We start from the raw sequence: 21,639 nt of genomic DNA, 5'->3' as shown, positions 1-21,639 counted from the left end.
AGAATGTTGTATTTCAGATTTAAGACTTCTGATTTAATCTGGTAAATAACAGGGAGCCAAAGAGTATTTTCAAGCAAGTAACATATCCAGATCCATATTTCTGCAAAGAAATTCATACTCATGAAAAACTATAAATTCATTATACATGTATACAGATTTAGCTACAAAAAAAATTCACTGGGCAGCCCCGGTGGCGCAGTGGTTTAGCACCGCCTGCAGCCCAGGGTGTGATCCCGGAGATCCGGGATCGAGTCCCACGTAGGGCTTCTTGCATGGAGCCTGCTTCTCCCTCTGCCTGTGTCTCTGCCTCTCTCTCTCTCTCTCTCTATGTGTCTCTCATGAATAAATAAATAAAATCTTTTAAAAAAATTCACTAAATAATTTCTTATCATACTAAAATCAGAAATTATATATTTGACAAAAGGGGACTGATTAAGTATGTAGCTATTAAAAGAACGTATCATATTTAATAATGCTATGATATAATGAAAGTTTTTAAAGTGGGTTATAAAGTAGAAGGTACAGTACAACCCTATTTTATAAAACAAAATTACATATACGCAAAGAAAAAAGACCAGAAGGATATGTAGACACATACACACACATAGGAATACATATATGTATATACACATACATAAACTTATACATAGTAGTGTTTATATCTATTTCAGGGTGGTTAGAGTATTAGTGATTTTAATCTTTTTTTCTCATCTGACTTTTCTAAATTTCTACAAAATATGTCTCATCTGTGTATTAAAGATGAGTTATTTTTAATAACTTTATTACAACATAATTCACACTTTTAAAATATTCAGTGGCTTTCAGTACATTCACAGAGATGTGCAGCCATTATGCAACCTAATTTTAGAATATTCTTCTCACTCAAAAGGAAACCCCATACCCATTAGCTATTACTATCCATTTCTACCCCCTGCCCTACCCCCAGGCCTAGGCAACCACTAATCTACTTTCTTTCACATGAATTTGCCTATTCTGGACATTTTATATGAATGGAATCATATAATATATGGTCTTTTGGACTGGCTTTCTTTCATTTAGTAAAATGTTTTCAAAGTTCATCATGTTGTAGCTCTTTATATTGTTAAAAAATATTCCACTGTATGAATGTGCCACATTTATTTATCCATTCATCATTTATAAATATTTGGATTGGTTCCATTTTTTTGGCTATCATGATGCTATGGACATTCATAACTTGTTTGTTTTTTATGATAGTACTAAAAGTAAAAGAGGAATATTAATTCAAGAAGGCTATTGGTAGGCCATTTTAATAGCAATAGGAGACAAGGGCATGAAGTAAGGTGATTGCAATATGGACACTGAAAAGAGATACATTTGGGACGTGCTGCCATCAAGTTTTGGTGACTGACTGAACATAGGAAATAAAGGAAACAGAGGTCAAGGCTGTTCTGAGGCCCCTGGCCTGGGTCTTGGGTAATAGATACATTTGGGACGTGCTGCCATCAAGTTTTGGTGACTGACTGAACATAGGAAATAAAGGAAACAGAAGGTCAAGGCTGTTCTGAGGCCCCTGGCCTGGGTCTTGGGTAATATCATCACTGAGATGAGATGTGCAGAAGGAGATGAGGTGCACCTGGGCACTCTGAAACGGAGAGGCCTGTGGGGTGCTGACAGAGACATATGAAACCCCGAAGAAAAGCCAGACAGAAAGGTACAAACTTAGAAATCACGGACTGTAGGTGGTAGTTGGACGAGACTGTCCAGGAGAGCATGAAGATGAAATACCAACAGTGACGAGACAGAAAAAGGAACAAGAAGCCACAAAGCAGATTGGAAAAGACAGGCCTGAAGAGGACAGGAACAATTTTCAATAGTAAAAGAAAAACCAAGGAATGAAAATGTTCTAAGGAAATGGTGTCGGTGTAAAAGGGTATAGAGCAGCCAAATGAGTTGTAGGCAAAGCGCTTACCAGATTTAGCAATTATGAAATCACCCACGAAAAGGGGGAAAAGTTATTCAGAGATCAATAAGTGACATTAATTTGGCATTAACTTTTGGAGAGGAGATAGAGAGATGGGATGAAGGCAGAATCCATAAGCTGGCTGCACACGTTTATTTTATGCAAGGAGTCCTGGGCAGGGGAGGACGTGAGCTCATTTATCAGGACAGAAATATAAATAAGCCCCATAAACACATGGTCTTTGCCTTCGAACAATTTATTTCCTTCTGGGAAGAAAAAAACCCATTAATTTTCCTGGCTTAGGAGATGAGTCTCTGTTTTTTTCCTTACCACCATTTCCTTACCACCAAACAACAATTACGTTGTTTTGTTGGTGGTACTTTCTATCATCGTCCCTTCTTATTTGCTATATACATTTCTTTGCAGGAAAATGTACATAGTATGGAAAAGAAAGAGTAGGAGGACACTCAGTACCTGTAACTCCACCACCCAGGGTAATTACCACCTTGCTTTATATGCTTCTGAACGAGATGTTGAGAAGCAAATAACTGAAGCTCAATCTTTTGTTTTCTTCCTTTGCTGACTTACTTAGAAAGACCTATCCTGCCCCCATATCTATGTATCTACCTTTATTTCCTTCTGTGTTTTGTGATTTCATTTTTTCACATTTAAATCTCTTAGCTATCTGAAATGTACTGTAGTAGTGCATGGTACATGTGCTACATAATCTATTTTTTTTCTCCAAACGGCTGGCCAGTGCCTAGCACCATTTATAAACTCACTTTGTCCTCTCTCTATTGCTTTGAAATGTCAGAGTAGCACATGAGGTCCAAGTTCAGACTGACACATTCTAAATTCTTATATATTTAATTGGCAGACAGGGAGGTGGACTTTCCTGCTCATAGAAGTTCTGATTATTCCAATCATAGTCATAGAAAAGCAAAAGCATAATACAAAGATATTCACTCAAAAACCAACAGACCACTTATAAAATTAGATTCTACTCAAATATCTTTCCATATTTAATATTAGATGAGTCCCTGGGTGTTGTCAACTTTTTACATGGGTCCATCTCTCACAAACTGTTAGAAACTGTTGCAAATACAGCATAAATGGGCTGTAGAGGGAGATTATAAATATTGCAAATGATGCAACATGGAAACTAAAGTGTTTTAGAGATGTTAAAGTGTTATTAGAGATGCAAGAACAGTGATCAGTAAAAATCTGGCAATCATTCCAGCTAATCAAGAGAAGTAAATTGACCAGAGGATGACAGAATAGATGTTTCTGGAAGAAAATATTTGCATATCAAAGGATTAAGAAAGACACACACACACACACACACACACCCGCCCCCACCCAGGGAAATAGATGATGCCCTGATACATTTTTTCCTAAAAAGGACCCTCTCTGTAAAGCTGCTTGTAAGGTCAAATGTGAGTATCTATCAACATGGCAAAAACAAACAAAAACAAAAATCCCACAAAATTCTTTCATTGTTATTTCTAAGAATTAGCACGTAATTGTAGGTGTAACATAAATTTTGGCAAATACATGATAAAATAAACTTACATCAATTTTTAACTCTACTTATTTTTCAACTAAACCTTTTTATTTTCCCAAATAAAAACAATAAAATGTTGGTTCAGTTTCAGGTAGTCTTCTTATACCAATTCATCTCAAACTTCCATACTTGAATCAATTTTGAATGTTCTATTTGGTGTATCAAGCTCCCTTGTTATAATTGCAAAACTGCCATTTACTATTACTTTTTTTTTAAACTATTACTTTATAACAAATATTCCGAAAAGGCAAATTCTACTCTTCTTTTTTAAAATTTCCTGTCTGATATTATATTTTTTCTCTTCTAACTCTAGAATTATTTTGTCAAGTTCTCACAAGTATCTTTTAGATTTTACATTAGTATTTATACTAATTATTAAGAGAAGCTCACATTTAGTGAGAATTTGCTGTGTCAGGCACTTACTAAGCATTTTCCAAGTACTGCTGTATTTAATTTGGCTAAAAACTCTGGTAAAGTACCATTATTATTCCTATTTATAGTTGAAAAAATGGAGAAGCTGACAAGCTAAGAAATTTGTCCTATATTATATAACCACTAAAGGGCCAAACTAGCTCATGCACTTTTGAAGTCAAAGCCCACTTCACAATAGCACAGTCAACCCTTGATCATTGCAGGGGTTGGGAGTGGAGACCCCCTGTTAGTGGAAAATCCATATATAACTTTTGATTCCCCAAACACTAAGAGCCTACTGTTGACCTGAAGCCTTACCAATGATATAAACAGCTGACTGGCATACATTTTGTAGGTTGTATATATTATACGCTATATTCTTATAATAAAGTAAGCTAGAGAAAAGAAAATGTTATTAAGAAAATCATAAGGAAGAGAAAATACATTTACAGCACTATACTGTATTTATTTTTTTTAATTCTGCATAAAAGTGGACCTGTGCTGTTCAAACTGTGTTGTTCGAGGGCAACTGTATTTTATCATCTTGGAACTACTTTAAAAAAAAAGAATAAATAGATTCAGAACTTATTTAGTAATTTCTCCTGAGGCCTTTCCTATATTAAATTTGTCTAAATTTCTCAAATGAAAGACTCCAAACTTATAAAAATTCAAATAAAGTGTAAAATCAACAGCTGGATCACACTGACTATATGAAAGTAAACACAAAATGCCTTACCAGGCATCTAAGTGAGACCTCAGAAAGCTAAATTTAAATGCTACTGAAATAGGTCATTTGGAAGACGCCTCAAAATAACCTCAAACCCTCAAGGCAAAAAGGTCATTAACTCAAATTTAAGATACTAAAGAGTAGGAGTTTTAAATATGTCTTCCCAAAAGACAGAATAGATACTTTATTCAAATTTTTACTCTCCATTTTCTTCTTTCCACTTAATATAGTAAAGATGTATAAAATACTAATTTTGGAGTGGTCTGTATCACATCTCAGAGTAAGTCTTCTGACCCATATCTGTGAAAAGACTAATTTTATTTATTAAGCTGTCTTTGCTTTCTGCCCCCACCCCAAATTGGATTCCTTGAGGCCTAGGAATCTGGCAGTGTCAAAGAAAACACAGCTGAAGTTATGGCCCACTCCAACTTGTGACTCATTTGATCATGTTAAGAGAATAGTCCCTTGAGGCACCTGACCAGCCTGGATTGTCTTTAAGTATTTTCCCTTGCTCAGTCTGCTCTGCCTGTCCTGCTGTGGTGCCCACCATTTGCTCTCTAAGCTTCCATTCGATGGGCCATCTCTAACCCCCTCTGCTTCTTGGGGAGCAAAAAAAGACACATGAAGGTTAAAAACCCATTCAAAAATGATAAAAAAAACAAAACAAAACAAAAAACTCCAGTGTTCATGAAGTTAAAATGATTCATCTCCAAATATCATAAGATAGGCCCACCCATGTGTGCATTAAGTTTTATATATGTGCTTGAGAGAGTCAAGTCTTAGCTGTAATGAGGGCCACTGAAATATCATCCTAGACACTGAGGTCATACAAGGAAGCCTCTGGCCATCTAAGACAAATCTCTCAGCCTGAGCAGCTGCAGGGGAGAAGTAGGTAACAAACATGTATAAGAAAGCCAGCAAGGCCACTAAAGGCGTTCACATTCTGATTTTTTTTTAACACACTACCCTAGTCTTGCTCTAAGGGGATACATATAGCTGAGATTTAAAAAAAGATATTTGATAAAAGTTCAATATTCCCCAGCAGAAAAAAGTATGAATACCAGAGCTATAGGTAGAAGACACATTAAGTTTAATGGTTCTATTATAATAATTTAAAAAGACATATGCCCAGAAAATGGTGGGCTAAATCTTGATAGGGCATCTGAAAGTTGATAAAGGCAAACAGGAGAAATGTGAGGCAAAAAGTCCATAAGGTAATTCCTAGTGGGAAAGATTTTCAAACTCTGGATGCCAGGGAGGATGTTGTCATCATGGCCTTTACTGGAGCTAAGAAAGGGCACATCCAAGGTGCCGGGCTCATAAAGTCATGAGGCTAGAAAAGACCAAGGGTTTTTTATTCTGAGATGTTTATCCATCTGCCATTTAATAGGGAACATGGTAAAATGACACACACTCCTGCCTTGTAATACCAACCACTAAGTCACTTCATCTTCCTAGGCCTCAGTTACCTCAGCTGTTAAGTGAGGGAGGTGAACCAGATGATTTCTGAGTTCTTGCCCAGCTTTTAAAAAAAGATCATGTCTGTGAAAAAATGCCTCGTATGCTTATGCATTCAGTAACCTACTCCTTTCTAATATGCCACCTTGCCTTCATGTATTCTGAAACAACTATTACAACTATACTAACACTGTAAATTGTACAATTACTGTCTTGAAGCAGAAATAACACAGTATTTCTTATTATCTCTATGATGATGGGCTCATGGCACCTACGAAGATAATAAAAATGAAGCACAGAACAAAGATAAATCTTTAACATATTCCTCATAGCAAAGAAAAGACACTGTGTGAAACTCTTTCTCCCCTTTTTCTCCCACACTGCTAGACTAATTTAAGCGAAAAGAAGGCCAGATCAAGAACAGCTTATGCAGGAAAAAGCTCAGCCTGGAAATGTATTTGTACCACTATGGTCTGTGTGGTCTAGAGGGAAGCACAGTGGGCTAGATTTGGATTCTAGACTGAAACTTTCTGAGAATTATGTAATTCTGGGCAAGATACCTAGCTTTTCCTAAATCTGTTTTCTGTTTATAAAATAAAGCAATAATTCTACATGTTTCTTCTACTTCAGAAACGTGCTAAGTACATAAATAAGTGTGTCAAAAGATTTGAATTCTAGGTTATAAAGGTATTATTGGCAATAATGGAGCATGTTAATGACAGAGGGTACTGATTGAACAATTTTTTAAAACTCATGAGCATGATTAGATCAAAGCAAGTGGGACAGAAAGTTACTCAACCAGAGTCAAAAACTAAGTTGTGGATAAATAGCAGCAATGAAGACCATGATGGTGCAGCACAGATGAACAAAGCCTCAATCCCCTGCAGTGGACTGACCTCAACTAGACTTAAGCATGAGAGGCATAGACCTAGCTTTCCTCTGCCCCTTCCTTCCACACATTAAAAAATTTTGCATTGAGGGTTTATATGGACATGGTCTTCAAGCTACTTCTAAACCTCGTTATTTGACAAATGACAAAAGTTTCAAAATCAGTAAGTGTGACTGAGGGAGCATATGTTCTCTCCAGGTATCAAGGTCTTTGCTCACAGCATTGTCACTGGCTATTCTCAAAGAGGCTCCAGCAGGGAGGTAGAGAACAAAAGGCAGGGCTGCCAAGGCCTGGACTCATGGTATGTCAGCCAGTCAGGAGACAGATCCCATCTCTTTCTTAAGTTTTCTTTTTTATATACCTGTCCTTTTCCCTCAATCCTCCTTTGTTTTTCCAATTGGCAAAGAAGGAAGGAGAGCCATGTACTGAGTGCTGATCAGAGTAAATATTTTTTATTTACTATCTCATGAAGCCTAAATATTTATTTCTTACAAAAATAATCCTGTAATAGGGGACAGAAGACAGATGAATAGAAGCCAAAGGACCAGTCAGGAAGATGTTAACAAGGGCAAGGTAATGAGGGCCTAAATTAATACAAACTATATTAGAACTATTTCTATATGGAAAGACATTTTTCTATTATTATAATTATATATTATATATTATTTTATATATTTGTATATATATAAATATATTTATTATTTAATATTTATATATTATAATATTATATATTATAAGAATATTAGAAATATTCTTTTGGAATAAAAGTTAAATTCTATCCACATATAAATAAGGTAAAAAAGATTTCAAATCATTGACTATAGTAACCCATGACTCCAAACCAGCTATTTTCCCACCCCCAAATTTACAGGTTTACGTATATCTATAGCAATGGTAAGAATTACAGTTTTATTTGTTGAGTGTGTCTCTATCCCAAGCACTGTGCTAAGTGCTTTACAAACATCTAAGGACCCAATGACAAGGAAGGCATCATTATACCTACTTTCAAAAGATTCTGGAAAAAGAAACTAAGAAAAAAAAAAACTAAGACTCTGGAAAGTTAACCAGCACATCCAGGGTCACATAAGCAGTAAGGGATAAAGGCAGGCCCTGAACACTAGTCTGTCTGCCTCCAGAGTCTGTCCTTATTAAATTATGCTATGCTGTCTCCGTGTTTATCTTTTTAAGTTTTTGCTTGCATTCCTTTTTACTTCTAGGAATGCTGATTGAGGGGAAAAGGAAGCAAGAGGAAGAGCATCAGCATGGCAGGGAGGGGCATACAAGACATGTAAGAAGGAAGAAGAGAAAACCACAGCACTTCTCATACCATGGTCCTTGCTTTAGAAGGAAATAGATACTACAACTATTGCACTGAATTAATGCATTTACTTCATATTCCTTGTTGTTGCCATAAAGACAAACATTACAAAGGAAGCCGGACACAGGAGCTGCTGCCTACAAGGGACTCAAGTGCAGCACCACTGATTGCTTAGCCCCTCTGACCATGGAAAGGGCTGACCTGGATGCCAACTGTCATCACTGTCTGCTCATGTTAGGGCAAGCTGGATCTCTCTCTACCTTGGCTTGTAGGTGCCAGGTCTCTGCAGCTTGTTCACATCTCCTGATCCCAGTCTTTTTCTTTGTCTCTTCTCCCCACGATCCCCTTATACTGATGACCACAATCCAAGCAAACAACAGAAGGGATGGGACTCACTCATCTGGATTATATTAGCTGCTTGTATTATGCTATTTACATTTATGAAATACAGTATTGCAAGACCACATTTAGTAAAACTTTTCCTTAGAAATAGTCCTATTCTCTAATTCATTTTTTATTGGTTAGAAGCAAAACAAAATGGATCATATATTTAAGATGGATCATATATTTAGAGTGAGGGAAGAAAAAAAGACATGCCATTCTAGAAATGTCTAATGAGCAAATACCCCAAGAATATTTATCCAAGTGGTTACCCTGGGATGTCTGAGGGGAAATGTGAAAGCAATTTTCTTAGCTATCATCACTTTAATATGAAATGTAAACCCCAAATACAACCTCAGGCATATTCCTTTAATTTGGGAAAAATAGTCATGTTTAGGGAGCATGGACAAAGCTCTCACCTGGCATGACCATGATCTGCGGAGCTGTTGCATCTGTACTTAAGCAGAGACGTCCTCCTTTGGCTAATCTATCACAGAGCAGGGTGATATGTTTCTTCAGTCGACTTGTGTCTTTGGGTATATTCAGCTGGCTGCTAAGGTTCAAAGCCTGCTCCTTTGAACTCTTTGATAGGCAAGTCTTCAAGAGGTGGGAAATGGCAGCATCCACTGTTTCTTCCCAGCCCTGGATGCAAAAACCAATTTTGAATTTATGCAAAGATAACAAATGAGCAAATAAGGCACTCTACTGTTAACTAGGTTATAAGATTGAGTGTTGATGTCCAAGTGTTGGAGGCCTGTTGAGAATTTGGTTTCTGGAATATTTCATATCAGTCTGGTTTTGAATTCTAGCTCTGTCAGCTGTTTGACTTTAAGCAAGTTACTTAATTCCTGTTAGCCTCATCCTTATCTGCAAATGATGATACTAAGAGTCTGCAGCTCCAGAAGCTGGGGTGATAGAGATGATATATGAAAATAATTTAACCCTGTGCCAGACATAAGTCATAAATAACAGTAATAATAATAATCTCAGGTATAGATATATTTGATGATTGGGATCCTGAAGCTGCCAGGATTATAGTTCATTTTGCCTTATCTTTCTGCTGAAGAATTGGCCAGCACAGGGAGGAACTTTGGAGATCTTGGGGGGAAACTGTAATGAAGAGAAAATGCTGGTGTTTCTCTCAGCTACTGGTCCCACAGCCTTGAGGTTGCAGAGGAGCTTATTTCAAGAGAAATTCTGTGAGACATAAGCCCATTTAGTCCCACTTCACTGCCGAGGTGACAGAAAAATGACACAAAGTGAGGAAGTGGGCCATTGACCCCACTTTTGCTGGGAATAGTATGGCTGCGCTACAGTGAAGACCTGGAGAAGTGCAGTGTCACCTTAGCAACACGAAGGCTACAATCCTAGGAACAGGCCACCAGGACTGGCCAGAGGAGGCACCACCCGCAGGTGGGTTCAGATAACAACAGAGCAAGAAGCCAGAGGGGTCAACTCAGGAGCTCCCATTGGGCATTTTCAGGGGTTCCAAGAGATAGCTGGGTAAGGTTTTTATAGGGGCCTGGAGGTCCTAAGAAGCACAATAGGCAAGCCTGAGTGAAATCTGGGTATTGTGACAGTGTGACTCCATTTGTACCCAGAGGTTTGGTAAAACCTACGGTACCACAGGCCTGACAATCAAAATGAAACTATAAAGGAAGACACTGAATGAATTTATTTACATAGAATGCTACAGAATAGTCCAGGCCCCTTATATAAAAGATGAAAAACCTGAGACTCAGAAGGAACCCGTGGGAAGCCTACGGTTAGCACCACTCCATCCTCTCAACCTTATCAGCTAAGCCACTTTTCAAATATGCAAACTGGATTAGGTTAGTCCTCACCCTGTGCTGTGGTGGCTGGCTGGTTTGGTTTCTCCACAAGAGTGCCTGGAGTTCTCTGCACTGCTAACACATGCTTGCTAAACAGAGGGGTCCAAGAAATGTATTAGCTGGACAGAGAGATGGTAAGACACACAACTAGGACATTCGACTTGGGAGGACTTTGGAGATCTCTAGTCCAGTTTTCTGGGATTTTCCTAGGACCCTGTATACAATAGCAACCATCTGCCTAGGCATGGTCGTCTTCCTAGCCCAAAATTACTTTTGGAGGTAGTTCACATGCCCAGCTGACAGTGAATGTGTTTCCTGCACAGCACTTCAGGGGTGGGTGGGGAGGTTGTGAAGACAATTGCTTGCCAAAGCTGGATAAACGCACACTGTCAATTGACTTCTTGGAAGGATGCATAGATTGGAAGTTCATGTATATCACAAGTGTTTGTGGAGTTATTGGCACATGCCAGGCAGAGTTCCTGAGCCAGGAGCTGGAGAAAAAAGGATGAATTAGTCAAGGCCCTTGCTCTCGGGGTTTACATTCTAGTTTTCTGTTGCCTGACAGTCTATAGACAAGAAAGGGTATCTATCCGGTGCTGGCAGAAGGCTGGGCGGAGACTTCAGTGCTGGCTGTATACTGCTGGGGGTCGGTGAACGACCCCTCCCGCTCCGGGAAAGTCCCGGTCGCCCGCTCCTCGGAAGCCCTTCGTGTGAGGCCCCCCCTTCCGTGTTCCTCGCGGAGTTCCGGGCTGCAGCAGCCCGCTCTTGGCTCCAGCGCTCGCCCCGGAGGTGCTGGCGTAGCAACAGAAAAAAAAAAAAAAAAAAAAGGGACATGTGTAACCAAGAGAAAGCTATTCTTATAGTGAGCCAAAATCTGCCCCATTGGCCCTGAGTCTATCCTCTAGAGCCATGCGCAATAAATCTAATCTCTCTTCTACATGATAGCCCTTTATATCTGTGAAGACAATAATTCCGTACCCTCTCCTTCAGAAAAAATGGCCTCAGGGACATGTGTAACCAAGAGAAAGCTATTCTTATAGTGAGCCAAAATCTGCCCCATTGGCCCTGAGTCTATCCTCTAGAGCCATGCGCAATAAATCTAATCTCTCTTCTACATGATAGCCCTTTATATCTGTGAAGACAATAATTCCGTACCCTCTCCTTCAGAAAAAATGGCCTCAATTCCTCCAGTTCTTCCCTCTATAAACATGGTTTCAAGTTTTTTCTCTGTCCTGACCATTGTATTTGAATGAGCTCCAATTTTAAACACTTAAAAATGTATACGGCTAACTAGAGAACCCCAAACTGACCCCCAAGACACCAAGCTGGGGTTGGGAGTGCAGGGTAGGATACCACCATCCTTCCCATTTACTGGGATTCTCCCTACCAGCCTGGCCTCTGTTGCCATTGATCTCTTGGCAGCTGCATCAACTCTTGATTCACAATGAGCAATCAGACAACTAAACTCTAGACCTTTTCCATATTTGCCACATGTCTTCTTTCTGGGCTTATGCAGTTGGTTCATTAGACTTAAGTGCAGACTCTATATATGTCCACTGGAGAACTTCCCACTAATTGCCAAAATTAGGTGTTTTTACTCTACTGACCCATTATATATACCACTGGGAAAATTAGGATACAAATTAATTACTTGACAATGATCTTGAAAATCCTTTCAAGAGATGTCAAAGACTGTGAAAACACAGCCTCCTACCCCAAACCACTAAAGAATAATAAAGCATTAGTTACTACAAAGACCTCTCTGTACAACTATCCAAACCTATTATCTAAAACTAGCCTAATATCTAAAACTGAATTTGTATTTCAAGGTAATGGATTTAAGACAAAATAGTAAACCAAGTGTTATCAGAGAGAACATATTTTCAAGTTGCTTTTGGAACCACTGATAAAGAACTCTGGAGTATAAGAAGGAAATACCCTTCGTATGTAATTTGGCATTTGTGTGCTCTGTGGTCATTTCAGCATTAAAACAGTTGCTATTATTTTATAGACTATTTGTCTAAGCAAACTACTGTTTTCATAAGTAGATTACAGTAGCATATTAGATAATTTAAGTAGATGTGGCATTTAGTTAACATAGAAGTACTATGGATTTTCTCTCTTACTGCCAACTTGCTGATCAAGTCAAAAAACCATGTCATGTTTAGGTAGTTGGGATGGATATTTCTTTAATATAATGAGGCATGATGTCAATACTTCAAAATGATCACTACTAAAATATAGGATTATTATTTAGAAGGACTGTATTGCTAATAAACTCAAATATGATAATAAAAGGGATGTTTATGAGACAAATGAAGAGCCTCTGAAATGAGTTTTGTTAAATAAAAACACAGTGTGATAATTCACTGATCAAATATGTAGCATACTTACCTCATGAAATGTGAGACAAAAATATGTGGAAATGTAGAATCTTCAAGTATGTTAGAAGCACCTTAAAGGTAAGCTACTTTAACCATATTTTTTTTGTGTTTGAGTCCACCACTTTTATTTATAGCTCTTAAATTAACAAGTCTAATGTTCAGTTTTAATATCCACACAGAAATACACATATACACACACACCCACACACCATGCACATACCTAATCTTTATCCTTTATAGCTAAGTATCAATTATACTTTTAATATTGTCTTTTCTAATTATGAGAGTGGAAGAAAATCTTAATCTTGGGAAAACTATGCTAAAAATATCTGGAAGGGGAGAAATTACTAAGCATGTGCTCTTCGGTAAGAACTGATTTGATTTTAGTTTTCAAATCCCAACTATCCCATGTGTGGCTTTTAGAAAACAATAGCAGGTAGGAAGTTAAATAAACAATGTGTAAATAAATAAGTAAATAAATTTAAGGGGCACCTCGGTGGGTGGCTCAATAGGTTAAGTATCTGCCTTTGGCTCAGGTCATGGTCTCAGGGTCCTGGGATCCAGCCCCAGGGGACTCCTCAGCAGAGAGTCTGCTTCTCTCTCTCCCTCTATCCCTTCCCTCAACCCCCCCCCCCCAAAATCTGGCTCATGCTACTCACTCTCTCTCTCAAATAAATAAAATCTTTAAAAATTTTTTTATAAATTTAAATGTACATGTTAACTTTGTTTTATCTTCTTTATAGCCCCTGTCAGTACTATAAATTAATTTATTTATTAGGTTTTTGGTGCTTACTTCATCTTGTCTAGGACTGATAATTAGGGTTTTTCTTTGTTCCCAAGGTCTTGGCTCAACCTCATGCGATAACTTCACTTTTGTCTTAGTCCTTTCTATCTGAGCCCCTACATTGGGAGCCCATTTACAGTGTCACTCCTTGGTAGATTAGGGCTGTCTTGCCCCTGCCAAACACCCTCCAAGGAACTGGACCCAACAGGTGTGACCCTGCTGCTTGACTTCTCTAATGTCACATTGCATGCGGCACACATCTCCCAACAAGGTTTCCCAGTTCTTAGCTTTAATGTTTGGCCTGCCTGTGTGGAGGCTGCTATATGCCATGCTGGTCCCAGATGCCTCTCTTATTAGTGTGATGCCCCATTTCTATGAGCCAGCTTTTTAAATTCAAGGCACTGGGCTCTCCTATCTGTTTCTCCTCCTGACTCAAGTCAGTCAACTGAGCTATGCTTTTTGCTATCTAGAGAGCAAGTAACACCTGAATTTCTGACTTCTGCTCCACCTGCCCTGCTAGGCTGCAATGGTCACTATGCCAGCACAAGAAAGTGGTTTATGAGGAACAGTGAGAAGCAGCAAGTCTGACCACATTCATAAAGTTAATTTTCTAGTTATTAACCAAAGTAAATCAAAGAAAAAAGTAAAACAGAAAAGTATTCTCAGACCACCTAAGCATTAAAACAACTGAGCTGAAGACAGCTGCCCCAAGGATAGTACGTTCTGACCTAATATTCACCTCAACTCCCCCTTCACTATATGACCTTCGATAAATCACTTAATCTCTGCAGGCTACATCTGAGGTCTCCACAGAACAGAAATAATGCTGTTTGCCATGCCACTCATACATGAATGGTAAGGCACTCTGAAATCTTAAGTGAAAAAAAAAAAGGCACATATATTCAATCCTACTTTAAAAAAATAAAATTAGAAAACAGAAAATATTTTATTAGAAAATAAAAATATACCATTGAGATCCAATGCACAAAGTAATGTCTTTAAATTCTTATTCAAATTATTATAAACTTTTGCAAGTTTATGTTTATAATGGAAACACTACCACATCCTTAACCATAGTAGTATAGAGGGAAAACCCACAAAATACCATTACCAACTGTGCACACCGTCAGGTTGAAGGGAGAGAGGAAAGGTAAAAGAGATCTGTCTAAAGTAATAAATGGAGACTATGTAGCCATTGTCCAGGTTTCAGCTGATGAAAGAAAACTATCAGAAATAGATTGTCTTACATTATACATCTGAAGGTAAAATAACCTTTACATCATATTCATTTATGTGAAAAATAAAACTGTATCAAAGAGGAATAAATTTCCTCTTGAAAAGATGTAAAGGATTCACAATGAGAAGTCTTTGGTATTTATGATAGCTCCATGGATCCTTATGACCATTATTACTTTGTATTATATTGTATCACTTCATAGTTGGCCAAGATAAGCTAAAAATAACTACAGGAAGGGTCATGGCAAACCCAAGTACAAATAAAACTTAGTGCTATACTTGTAAATTATACATTTTGGAAGATAAGAGAATTTTTCAGGATTTATCTAGGTTCAGGATATTTCCAAAGAATAGATTATATTCAGTGAATCTTCCTCTCATGTAGAGAGCTCAAAGATGTTGAGCTATTCACCTCTGAAAAGCAAAACAGTTCTTTGACCCAACAACACAAGAAAATAAAAATTTTTTAAATGATACCAAGCTAAGGAGATTAAGAGTACACTTACAGTGATGAGCACTGAGTAATGTCTAGAACTGTTGAATCACTATATTGTACACCTGAAACTAATATAACACTGTATGTTAACTATACTGGAATTAGAATTCTATTAAAAAATAGAAAAAAATGACCAAAAAGTAAACAGAAAACTTTAAGATTTAAAAAAAAAATGACAACAAGCTGTATGGCTTCTATGACATCTTAATAAGTTTCAGATTATTATATTCAACAGTTTTTATAAAATAAAGCTTTGAAAAAAATCAGCTTTAAATTTTTTAACCTATCAGTAATAAGATGAAACATTCCCCAATCATTCTTTTTTAACTTTAAGCTTAAGTGATTTATTGGACTTTTGGAGTTCTCTATTTCTTTGCCATGATTCAAAAGCTGTAAAAGTCGAATTCACATTTCAACCAAAAGTAAAACAGGGTACTTAGCTTATCAACACTGCTTTGTGAAAAATGAAGCACCTAATGGATGCTTCCTAATGGATGACAATCTAAAAACTTTGGTAAACAGAAGACAAATGACCTGCATACAGTTTAGATGCAATGTAAGCAGAAAGTACAAGGTTGCTTCCAACCAAGGTACTCTGATACTGTTTTCTTAAGCTTACATTTTGCATTTGATCTGTACTACCATCTGACCCCAATGCTATCTGAACTATCATAAAACTTGATCATGGATAGTGATATCCATTTTTAAAAAAATATTTATTTATTTGAGTGAGAGACAGAGTATAAGTGGGGGTAGAGAGAGGGGGAGAGAGACAGGCAGACTCCTCGTTGAGCACAGAGTCCACTGCAGGGCTGACACAGGGCTTGAACCCAGGGCCCTGACATCATGACCTGAGCCAAAGTCAGATGCTAAACCAACTGAACAACCCAGGTACCTTTAGCCATATTCAATTTTAAAATTAAACAAAAGGGACACTTGGGTGGCCCAGTGGTTGAGCATCTGCCTTCGGCTCAGGTCTTGATCCCGGGGTCCTGGGATTGAGTCCTACATCAGGCTCCTCAGAGGGAGCCTGCTGCTCCCTCTGCTTATGTCTCTGCCTCTCTCTGTGTGTCTCTCATGAATAAATAAATAAAATCTCTAAAAAAAAAACAAAATAAGATGAAACAAAACAAAACAAAACATCAGTGATGTCCAATGAGCCAAACACTAATGACTGCTTCAGGAAATGGTTCTGACATGCAGTATTCAGAAGCAACTTAGAAAAAAAAAAATTAAGACTGGACAAATCAAATTGATAATGAAATTGCTTCTGGCAATGGTAGATTACCACTAACTGTCCCACTGAAAATAACTAGAAACAAATATATAAAATCATTTCTTTGAAAGTATGAGATAGGGAACAACAGAGGCGCAAGAAGATGAGTCCTGAGTTTGATGCTACTTTTCCCACTGAGGTCATTAGCCTGACTAACACGCATCACTCATCCTTCACTTATTCCCCATTTCACACTAATGACTTATGCTTGCTTGTAATTTCCATGTAAGAGGCAGCATAGATCATGAAAAGTGCATTGGCTTAGAAGTCAGAAGACCCACGCTGAATTGTGGCATCTTTCCTTCCAAGCTGTTTATCTCTAGGAAAATTACTTTAGTTCTCTGGGTCTTGGTTTTCTCATCAGTTAAAAACCAGAAAATGAATTTCCCTTGTCAGATGCTTGCAGATTTGAGACATATTTAGCAATTGTATATACTTAAGTCCAGTGCTATCACTCTTACTTGTAAGAATCCTCTCTCAAAAGTTATCTTTTCTGGGCCGGTTTCCATGAATAATAGCCCCAGAAAAAAAAAAAAAAAAACAGCAAGAGGAGTAAAAACGTCTTATGTGCTAGAAAATAAGCTGAAAATTTTACAAATTATTATTCTGGTTAATTCTTACTACTATCCTATGAAGACAGGCATTACAAATTCCAACTAAGGCTCTAGATATTAAGTATTTCACCACAAATGACACAATTATTAAAAGGAGGAGCTGTGACATAATCTAGGACTGTGTGGCTCTAAATGCCCTCCTCCTTATATCTCCATGCTCTAGATTTTGGAGGAGACAGAACAGAGTTTTACACAGCTCCATGTCAAAAATGAAAGACTTGTAAAAGGGTGGAGATGGGAGGAAGAAAGTAAAAAACTTTCAAGTTTCAGAGGAAAATTAAATTTTTAACCTTTTCCTAACATTACATTTAAAATTAATATCTGTCATACTAGTCAATGAAAACACAAATGATATTATCAGAGACTAGCCTGAGATCACATCATAAACCACCACAATTCCTTAATATATGGTAGTTACTTAGATAGGTTGGTATATATGTTTGTGTATTTGTTTGCTTTTTTTAAGTAAATAAAAGTTACTTTCATCTTAAGAAAATTAATGAAATTAAAAAACAAATCTTGACCACTATGCTACAGAGCACTTCTTTTCCATTTCATTGTGTCTGGCAATGTACTGTTGTCAGATCATCTTAGGTTCCTTTTACTTAACTGGGCTTTAGAAAATATCATATAAGGTCTTCTCCCAGAAAATTTATGGTCACAATTAACATATTCACAGAACCAAAATGCAAATCAGCTTCTAGATTCAAAAAAATAATCTGCATATTATAAAATAAGATTTTACTGCATATGATCTATGCCAGTTTGGATGGATCAAATCTTCAGAAGAGTCTATTAAAGCTCTAGCAGCACCTACATAAACTACTGAAACCGACACCGAGGAATGGTCCTAGGACACCATGTCCCCTGAAAACAGCAATGGTCAGACTTGACTCTAATGAGTCTGAATTATAGCTGTTTGTTTCAGGGACCCACTATTAGAATATTTGGGGCAGCCATCCCTATAATAAAATCATAAGACAAATGTGATCACAGACTCCCTAACTACCCACATAGTTGGAATTTAGGGAAAACTTAACAAAGCTGGGGCAAGAAAAGAACCATATGAACAAAGTAAAGGCATTAACTTCTCTGATGATGATGCTGTGTTTTGTTTTGTTTTTTTTTAACAATCTCAAAGAACAAAGAATGACTGAACTCAGGGGAAAATGTCCAAAAATACATGAAATCATTGATTTAAGTGTGAAGATGTACAGGATACCTTTCTTTCTGTTTTTTTTTCTTTCTCTTCCCTTTAATTAGTTTGGATTTTTCAGAACCACCAGTAGCTTCACTATTTTGTTTTTTCTTTTGTTTTTTTTTTTTTTTTTTTAAATTTTTTTTAATTTTTTTTATTTATGATAGTCACAGAGAGAGAGAGAGAGGCAGAGACACAGGCAGAGGGAGAAGCAGGCTCCATGCGCCGGGAGCCCGATGTGGGATTCGATCCCGGGTCTCCAGGATCGCGCCCTGGGCCAAAGGCAGGCGCCAAACCGCTGCGCCACCCAGGGATCCCCCTAGCTTCACTATTTTAAGATGGGAGTACCTACTTCTTTCTCCATCAAGGCCACCAATGGATCTAAAATAGCTACAAGAAGGTCCACATACTAGATTTCTATTTTCTTTTAAACAGAATTCTGAAGAAGTAAGGAGAAAAGGCATCTATAATCCTATCTGAAGTTACTGAGTGCCACATCATTCAATATTAGTGTCATTTTTCATAGTGATCAAGCTAAGATAACAGAAATACAACAGCACAATCTCAAAGTTCAATAGTAGTTATTTATGAGATAGTATGTCTATCCCTATATTGACTCTAATTTTAAATGTCTTTGTCCATTTAATAAAGCACTAGTTTGAGTCCATATAGTCATGTATTTAAGAATATTTATTTAGAGCTGACTGATACAAGACATTACACTAAACATTGTGAGGTTAAAAAGAGGTGAATCAGAATGAATCCTATCTTCAAATAACAAATCAAGAGGCAAATCAAGAAGTAATAGCATAAGAATGTATACAAAAGTATAATGATGAAGATAACAAAATGTATTTAGAGAGAGGTACAGGTAAAGTACTTTTGGAATGATTTTGTTTTAGCTTCCTTCCTAGAATAATATCCAGAATTATCTGTCAATAAGTTATTCAAGATAGAAGGTCTTTACACTTGTCTACATAATAAGGTAACTTCCCAACAGTTTTGTGCAAAAAAAATATATATATATATAGATAGATAGATAGATAGTTTGGGTTCATTCCGGTACTATGTGAAATAAACTACAAGTCAATTAAATGTGTCAGCATTTTCTAGTATAGAAACCAACACAGGTAGACATAAGTACAAAATATAAGTTACACTTATCCTTGTTAAAGTAGTCAAATTGGAGAAGAGTAAAACTTTAGTATGACCATGTCTTCTGTTCATTTTTTAATTTTTGTGTTTAGTTTTATAAGTTCTTTATCTATTTTGGATACTAACTCTTTATCAGATACGTCATTTGCAAATATCTTCTTCCATCTGAAAACATGAATAGACATTTTTCCAAAGTAGACATGCAGATGGTCAACACACACATGAAAGGATGCTCAACATCACTGCTCATCAGGGCAATACAAATCAAAGCTACAATGAAATATCACCTCATACCTGTCAGAATGGCTAAAATCAGGAATATAAGCAACAGGTATTGGTAAGGATGTGGAGAAAGGGGAACCCTCTTACATTGTTGGTGGGAATGCAAATTGGTGCAGCCATTCTGGAAAACAGCATGGAGGTTCCTCAAAAAGTTAAAAATAGAACTACCCTACAATCCAGCAATTGCAGTACTAGGTATTTACCCAAAGAATACAAGATTACTAATTCAAAGGGATACATGCACTCCTACGTTTATAGCAGCATTTCTACAATAGCCAAATTATTGAAATAGCTCAAGTGTTCACTAAGTGCTGAATGGATAAAGATGTGGTGTGAGTGTGTGTGTGTGTGTGTGTGTGCGCACAACAATACGGATGGAGCTAGAGAATATGATGCTAACCAAGATAAGTCAAGTCAGAGAAAGACAAATGCCATATGATTTCACTCATGTGTGGAATTTAAGAAACAAAACAAATGAGTAAAGGGGGAAAAAGGAGGGATAGAGTGGCAAATCAAGAAACAGACTCTTAATGATAGAGAACAAAGTAATGATTACTAGAGGAGAGGGGAATGGGGGGATGGATTAAATAGGTGATGGAGATTAAGGAGTGCACTTGTGGTGATGAGCACCAGGCAATATATGGAAGTACTGAATCACTACATTGTATACCTGAAACTAATATTACACTGTATGCTAACTAACTGGAATTTAATTAAAAACTGGGGGAAAAAAACCTTCAGTAAGATTACCTGGTCAAATGTTTCCCCATGGAGTCAGGTTGTTCATTTTTGTGAGCCCTCTAGTTTAGATTCAAATCTGGTCTGTTACATTCTGTGTGACTGTGAAACTAATAGTCCTGAGACAAGGATGTGAGTGCCAACAGTTTACCCAAGAGCTGATCCAAGAAGTACAGGGGGAGTGAGAAAGTAAGATTGGGAAGGGGGGAGAAACAAAAAAAACTGTGCTGTCAAGCAACTGTCGCTAAAGGCAACTGGAGTCCAACCTAGTTGGACTAATCTGGCAGGTAATATATAACATACCTTGGACGTTCCTGGTCAGAGGGATGAGGGAGCTGGGGTATTAATCTACCAACTACCACCAGTCACTGACTGAACACAGTAGCTGTACAGCCTCTGCCAAACAGGGAGTGTCCTCAGGCAAAAAGCTGCACAATGCTCAGAAGGCAGAAGCTTTCAGGAATGGTGGGGAGATGAAGAGATATGGGTAGGTCACATGTAGCATCTGCTACAATCCCCTACTTCAAAGACATATAGTGAGGATTAAATGGGTTAACATATGTAGAGTCCTGGCCAATACATAATAATACATATTAATGCTCAATAAAAGCTAATTTTCTTACATTACTTAGAATTGTGGGAGGCAAGGCCCCTCTCCCCCTTTCATTCTCTGTGTGTGTGTTTGTGTGTGTGTGTTTCCTCTCCTTTTTTCTCTACAAAACAGGGAAATCCTCTAATTAGTGAAGTTTATAGAACGTGGTTCTGAGATTGCTAAAAACTATATAGAAATATTTATAACCTTGAATTTAGAACAAATGGGTTAGAATGCAACTAACCACTACCATTAAGCCACAGAAATAACTTTATTTCCAGGAATGCGAAGAGTCTCACTACTCTAAATGCAGAAAGTGAAGCATATATCTATTAACAATATCAGTGAGATCATCTGCATAT

General features: G+C 37.4%; 1 protein-coding gene across 14 annotated transcripts in view; it reads right to left on the bottom strand.

Annotated features, from left to right (window-relative positions):
- The window catches only part of BBS9 (Bardet-Biedl syndrome 9), a 433,010-nt gene that overhangs the window by 56,223 nt on the left and 355,148 nt on the right, over positions 1–21,639 (bottom strand). For 13 of the 14 annotated variants that reach the window (XR_012002751.1, XR_012002752.1, XM_072764704.1 and 10 more), the window contains one exon: positions 9,110–9,332. The exons of the other annotated variant lie outside the window; for it this stretch is intronic. Coding sequence is in view for 11 of the 13 variants with exons in the window: in XM_072764704.1 (XP_072620805.1) it covers positions 9,110–9,332 (223 nt within the window). In the remaining 2 variants the exon portion in view is untranslated. The remainder of the gene's footprint in view (positions 1–9,109; positions 9,333–21,639) is intronic. 14 annotated transcript variants of the gene reach the window in all.

The sequence above is a fragment of the Vulpes vulpes genome, chromosome 7, assembly GCF_048418805.1.
Source record: "Vulpes vulpes isolate BD-2025 chromosome 7, VulVul3, whole genome shotgun sequence".
Taxonomy (NCBI): Eukaryota; Metazoa; Chordata; class Mammalia; order Carnivora; family Canidae; genus Vulpes; species Vulpes vulpes.
Note: the sequence above shows the minus strand (reverse complement) of the source record. Positions and strands in the feature narration are given on the sequence as shown.